At 38.5% G+C, this 7272-nt stretch overlaps 1 protein-coding gene across 1 annotated transcript; it reads right to left on the reverse strand.

Annotated features, from left to right (window-relative positions):
* Positions 1–387: 387 nt before the first annotated feature.
* Positions 388–5321, reverse strand: GJA9 (gap junction protein alpha 9). Its single transcript, XM_017828261.1, has 3 exons — positions 5116–5321; positions 2513–3973; positions 388–441 (listed from the first exon to the last, which is right to left on the reverse strand). Exons 2-3 carry the CDS (start codon positions 3950–3952, stop codon positions 388–390), a joined length of 1494 nt encoding a protein of 497 aa, XP_017683750.1. The 5' UTR covers positions 3953–3973; positions 5116–5321.
* Between the last annotated feature and the right edge of the window lie 1951 nt (positions 5322–7272).

The raw sequence follows: 7272 nt of genomic DNA on the forward strand, positions 1-7272 counted from the left end.
TCTTGTATTGCAGTGGCCAAAACTGCCACAATATTGAAGGTGAAGCCTCCTCAGGGCAGAGCAGAGCGGGACAATCACAGGAGGGGGAAGTTGCAGCAAGCAGCAACTGCATAGCTGTCCACTCGAGGGGCTCCAAAGAGTGATATGTGGTGAAATCTTTGCATCATAAGGAAAGTAATTTGCCTTAGCCTGTTTAAAAAAAACACAGAAGTAGTTATACCTGTTTATTTTTGTGAAAGTCTCTGGTATCTACTGACAGATAAAATCTGTTTATTATAGAAGTTAAAAAAAAAAAGAAATAACCAAATGATCCTGCACCTGTGATGTTAGGGTCCTTTCATACTTCTACTCTGTGCTCTTCTGCAACGTCTTCAGTTTTCACTGGAATTAAGTTACACTTTTCTGTTGGCAAGGTGCTGTGATGAAATGAAATATTTGACCCTTGTCAGAAAAAAAAAGTTAATAAAATTCTGCTCTCAGCAGCAGAAAAACAAATTCTTTTGTAACTCATCTTGAACAACAGAAATGCAAATGTCATATCCCATATGTAAGCATCTAAATGCTAACTTGTTATTATTTGGCAGTGGGACTGGAGTGCATTAAATACTAGGCTTTTTATTACAGAGACATTAAATGCAAAACAAACATTAGCAGTTATCACTCGCAGAATCTTATGCATCAAGAAATGCAAGAGTTAAAGCCACAGTAGCAGTATTAACTGGCCTAAATCAGGCTATACATTTATATGCATTTCAGTATATTACACAATGTTAAATTTTACAGTGTAAACAGAATTATGTATATCTGTATTTATGTACACACACAGAACGATATGAGGTGAAAAGGATACCTGCTGAGAGAAATTTACAGTGAATAGTTGTAATAGTACTAATGTGTGTTTCGTACATGGACGGGGCCAAAAGAGCTTTTTAGGTTTTCAGGCTTCTTTTTTTCTAGTATTGTACAGCTTTTCAGCCACTCTGAAGCATGGCTGTCTGGTAAGCACAATAACAATGCACCTTAAAGGATTTAATTATGCTGTAACATCATGATGATACATCTCATAAAATATTTTTCCAGTACATGTACAGTAAATCCCATCCACTAGTAAAAAAACCATGTGTATACACTATTGCATCTCAGCTGTGACCACCTCATCAAGTATTTACAGCCTGTCAGTGCTGTGCGACTCAAGTAAATGTATTTCATACATAGAAAGCTCTATTACAAATGTAACATAGTATTTTGTTCATCTTTGCCTCCTTTACTATTTCAGGATATTTCTTGGAACTTCCATTATACTGTATGGACCAGAGCAGCAAGTGAATGAATATCCTTAATGTCTTACTACCCCCATAAGAAGCATAAACAAAAATGCTCCTTCTAAACAAGTATAAGCTTTGTTTGATTTAAAAGTTTGTCAGAATTTGAGGGAAAGACAACAGAAAGGGAGTAGTTTTACAATTTGATAAACCTTTTATATATCTTTTGACATTGTAACTGAAGGCAGGAATGTACTACTGTATTTACTTTTTTTTTCCTCTCTCTCTTTTTTTTTTTTCTATTTTCCATAGTAAGCCTTCTGGTTTGTGAAATTCAGAATTTCTGATTAATAAATTTCAGTAACTTGTTTTCTGATTTAAAAAAAAAAATGCTATCTTTTTAGTGTTATGCAAAATGTCAAAATTAAAGCTCACAGCTTGTTTGCAATTCATGATGCTTTAAAAATGTAATAGTGTATTGAACTCTAATAGTAAAAGAAATTCACTTTGATTTTTCTGCTGAGGAAGTCAGTGGTGATACACTGAAAAAGAAAGTGTACCACGGAGTCAAAGAATTAGTGATCAGTATATCAAATGTTTTGTTCTTTTTGTATTTAACACAGTTTGAAGAGTGGGATATGTTTGACATTCTGCTTTCAGACAGCTATGAAAAGTCTGAATTCTCAGAGTAAGTGGAAACATGTTTACCAAAAAGTTTTTCTGAGAGCGCCAGTGCCACCTTTAGCCTAATTTCATTTACTGGTCTTTGTAAAAGATATTGTTAGATTCTAAATTTTTTCTCCTACTTTTATTCAGTTTAAATAGTATTATCAGCTGTGATTTTATGCCAGACTTCTCCTAATATGTGGACTTAGAGGGAGTATGTTTTCCTTTTTAGCTGGAAGGAGTGTAGAAGTTTATACACTGAGGTCTATGCCACATTTTCATTACAAAGGAAGTAAAGGGACTGTTTAAAAGTTACTTAGCTACTATTCAAAGGGTTACACAACTTTTCTATCTATGTGAAAAAGCTGGTTAAAGTTGAATGATTTAGCTACTCTTACACACAGGTCTTGCTTATGTCTCCTTGTTCATTAATTATTCCAGCATTGATGGCTTAACTCCCACTATATTTGAAGATCAGTAGGGGCACGCCTGCTGCTGGCATTACTTGACAGTGACAGTTGCCTGGACAGAGAGTAAAGCTTAGGACTATTCCAGTTTCTACTTTGTGTAGATTCTGAGCTCACCTCCTCTGTAGAGTCAGGAGTGTCTGGTCGGCTAAAATTTTTTACGTCAGTATTGTAAGGAGTTTGGGCGTTGTTTGCGCTGAAACTGCTTTGTCTTCTGTTGCTGTTTTTTGGAAGAGAATTTGTCAAAGCTCCTGCGCTCTCAACCGTTGCTGAGCAGTTCCAAGACGAACCAATTCCGTGCTGTTGCCTAAAACTGGTACAAGGAAAAGTTGTATTGGGTTGCAGTGAAGTTTGAGATGGCATGTCAGTAAAGCTTCTCAAACACATGTTTGAAGCCATATCTGCATTCTGAGTAACAACAAGGAAATGTTTCTTTTCATCCTCTTTTTGTGCATCATGCGCTTCAGTCCCAAGCTCGCCAAGAAAACCCTCATTATTATTCATGCTGTTATTTTGAGTCTGATTGTCTAAGGCATTTGTAGTTGGCCTCTTCTTTGGCAATTTATTCTCCTGATTGCAATGGGTGTAATTACTGCTGCTTTCTGTATGATTATTTTGCACAGACTGAAACAGAGAAGGAGAAATTAGAACCGGGTAGACGGTAGTGTCGGTTTGCTTTTCCATTAAAAAGGTATAACTGCTAAGTGCACAAGGAAGAGTTTTCTGAGGGGTGGTGGGTATTCCGAAAGAAGATTGCGGTATCACAGAGTATTTCTTAGACGTGTTTATGTGGAAATTGTCAGAGTCATCCTTGTTTTTATTCTGCTCACAGAGTCCTATTTTAATTTTTCGGAATCCTAAGTGGATAATTTCCAGGATATTTAAAAGCAATGATACAGTCGCTATTGACTGCATGAATAATATAAAGACTGTCTTTTCTGTTGGTCTAGATACAAAGCAGTCAACTGTGTTTGGACATGGATCTCTCTGACATTTATAAAGGGGATCTAGATGAAAGCCATAAAGAAGATACTGCCCAATCATAAAACCGACTTCCACTGCAGACCGTGTGAAAATATGTATCACGTAAGTGCAGAGCAAAGAGCCTCTCAGGGGTGCTTTATTTAGCTTTCTTTGATCCAATTGCCGGAGTTCTCTCTCCAGCCTTTTACGATCTTCAGTCATTTCTAATTTGGTGCTTTCAAGTTCCACCTTTACCTGAGCTTTCTTTTTTTGCCTCTCTTTTTCCAAGACTCTTAGTCTGTATAAGGCATGACCCATATACACCAAGGAAGGAGAAGACACAAATATAACTTGCAAGACCCAGTATCTTATGAGAGAGATGGGAAAGGCCTCATCATAGCACACATTTCTGCAACCAGGTTGCTCGGTATTGCATATAAATTCTGATTGCTCATCATTCCAAACATCCTCGGTTGCCACTCCAAGGACAAGCATTCGAAATATGAAGAGGATCGTTAGCCAAATCTTTCCAATAATAGTAGAATGGATGTGGACCTCCTCTAAAATGCCTCCGAGGAAATTCCAGTCTCCCATGGTTATTCTGCCATCTTAACACTAAAATGTATGAGAGAAAAAAAAGTATAAAACATTATAAAATGTGCATTCCTTCCTTAATGCATTACAAAAAAAAGTAACACTGGGCAAAACTATCGTAGCTTACACGGTAACCATAGCAACATGAACAACTGCTCACTGATAATCTGGGTATTATTTTCTCTCATCTACAAGATGGAGAACTGCATCATCTGCCCGTGTCTACTTTATCTTTAAAAGATATCCTGATAAGCATATCTCTATGAGGTATTAAGCACCCTCAGACTGCATCAGATCAGTGGAAACTAAGGTACCTCGACTTGTGGCAGGATTTTAAGAGCATTAGTGATCCATTTGAACCATCATATGATAAAAATGTAAGAGCAGTATGTTATACTTAGGACACTTATGAAGTGTCCTAAGTGTCCTTGGAACATCTTTTTCAGATGTTCCAAGTCCCACATCACAGCTGAAGTTATGGTAATGTCTAATTACTGTTTCACAGTGGAAACTGGTTATACAAAGGAACTCCAGAGGGAATAAAGCATCTCACTAAAATTTCTTCGTTAATTTAAAAAATATATTTAAGCATATAATTTTGTGCAGACAGACATTTGCTCTTTGTTTGCGGATGTCGATGATAAATAAATAGAATTACCATAATCGGTCTTGTTTCCTCTGATCTATGACACCTGCATTTAAAATAGTGAATAAGGGCCTAAGTGTCAAGAGTTACTATTTTTGGCTACAATTCTTTGAAAAAGAAATGATTTATACAAAAATTCTTTACCAGCATTATGTCTGGGGATAAGCAGTACATCTGTAGATTTACCTTTTCATTCTATGTACAGCACAATTCAATAGATTTCAGTTATACTGAAAAGGAGAATAGTATCTTTTTTTCAGTATTTTTTAGGAAAAAGGTGGTTTAACATAGCTTTTCCTGTTCAAATGGGATTAATTTTCACCCTGTAAAATAAGTGTTAAGAAATGAGAAGGAAGTTGGAGTCTTACGGTTGCAGTACTGATGACTATAGAGGGAACTTCATGTAAAGGCAGCCTTCTAAACATGAAAATACTCTTGCAAATCAGTATACAAATAGGCAAGTTAGACATTTTTTAAAGAGAAGAAAATTAAAAATAAAATTAAAAATAAAACGTACCTTTCTTTACAAAAATGTGTAAAACTAAACATCTGCGACGTCCAATAAAAAGTTACAACCACTGCCATCTTCCATCCATCTGAGTAAATTGTTCTGGAGGCGGCATTAGCAGTGCAACGGCCAAGGACACAGCCTGCTATTAATGTGTAGCTCCACTGCCAGGACCAATATGAGTGACTTAAGAAGTATATAGGGCTATAATGTTCTTTTAGGTGATTCTCATCAGTGCTCTACAAAAGTGTATTCCTGTTTCAAATGTCCTGCGAAGGGTGAATAAACTTCCTCTGCTGAGCACTCTAAAAAGCTAATCATTATATTTTAATTTTGGTGCTGAGGATCAGTCAATAGGTCATGTCCGATTTCATAGTTAAATGACAGCTTGCCTGGAAGTACTTAATCATTTTGGCAAACTAGCAGTCTACAGCCAGCCATTTCCAGGATTCTAAACATATGTCTCTTCTATGGAGTACTTAAAGTGTGTTTCTAAACATTTTTCTGTTATTGGTAAAAAATCATCTAAGTCTGCTGAAGTGGTCCACTGACACCCCCACACCCTCCCAGCTCCTGCAAGGATGCTGAAGAAGATACGTTTGAAAACCCTGAGTATTCAGTGAGACTGAACTACCGCGGCTGGAGGTTTACTTGTTCTGTAAAAGCTAAATGTTAAGGCGAACATTTAATGGTCTGCACACCATGTTCTGGGATGCGTTGCCTCATTCAAAACGGTATCGCAGTCAAATAACAAGCAGGTTCACTGCAAAACGTCCCCCAAAAGTTTTAATGACCATATTATGTTTTCTTAGTTTAGGGTCAAATGTCACAGTAATCATTAATCATTCAATCATGGAAATATTCTCTGAAGATCAAGGCCTTTTTATTCCTATTCATCAATAATGTCGACTTTGTGTGCACAATTGATTTTTATTTTCTACCGTATTTGTCTGACCCACAATGGCCAGCTAGATAATTAGAGGCACAAACATTGGTGACATGTCCTGTGGGCTTTCAGGGTAACATGGACTCAGTCCCATAGTTTTCTTTCAGTAGTGAAGTAGGATCACAAATAATAAACTGCAATAATGAGAAATCTGGACAACCGTACTACTCAATGTTGTCTTTAAGACCACCAAATTCAGAAGTGCTGTGTTTGAAGGCAGATCAGAGATTACCCTATGAAGACTGAGGCACATACTCTTCACATTCGTCTGTTTTCTGGGCTGACGTTTGATTGCTAAGAAGACACACATGCAAATCAGTAGGTGCACATTTACGTTTTCACTTTCACAAGCAAAATTTCTGAAGATGTCCTGTCATGTATCGGGTTTAAGGTGGTTTGTTTTTTGTTTGGTTTTTTTTAGTTTCTGTCTGCCTTTATCTTAGTTTGATGTTGATATTTTTTAATTCATTTCTCTCTTAGTTCCTTAGCTTCAAAAATTTGAGTTTTCTATCTACTTTTATCTAGTTTGCTGTCTCCTTTCCTCTATTAATCTCTTGGCTTTACGATTTTGCTTACATATATGCACTGCTACTGTAACTTGCTCTTTTTAGTTCTCTCTTGACTATCTTGCTCCTTTTTGCATTTTCAAGTTTCCTTCCATGTCTACTTTGATCAGGCTCACTCTCCCTATTTTTTTCTTACTGTTTGTCTCATTGAGTCTCCACTGCATTCCATCAAGTCACCCTTAGACTGGGGAGTGTGGGGAGACATGCCCCACAAAAGTGGGGAGCAGTAACGCCCCCCCCCAACTCGGGGTCCTGGGGAAACCCCCTCCCCAGAGTGTGTCATCCTCCCCCCAAATAAAGGCACCAGCCTTCATTTGGTCTTGGAGGTCTTCATGGTCTTGATAGATCTCGTGGTCTGCTGGGGTTGGGGGGACAGAGCCCCCCCTCCAAATTGGTCAGAGTCCCCACAAATGGCGCAGAGACCAGCTGAAAAATGATTGGGGGGCTGAGGGGGACCCTGGGGAACCCCCCGGCGTTGTCACCCCCAATCGGTGCCGATGACGTCACATGGGAACAGCCCAGGTACCTTCCTGGGATCCCCCTCCCGCCTCCCACCCAGTTGCCCCCGGCCCCCCCTCGATTGGGTCCAACGGGGCCCCCGAGGCTCCGCCCCCCCCCCCCCCCCCCAGTGTCGCAACAGTGACACTGCTGGCG

This window comes from Lepidothrix coronata, unplaced genomic scaffold, assembly GCF_001604755.1.
Source record: "Lepidothrix coronata isolate B3197 unplaced genomic scaffold, Lepidothrix_coronata-1.0 Scaffold147, whole genome shotgun sequence".
NCBI classification, from domain to species: Eukaryota; Metazoa; Chordata; class Aves; order Passeriformes; family Pipridae; genus Lepidothrix; species Lepidothrix coronata.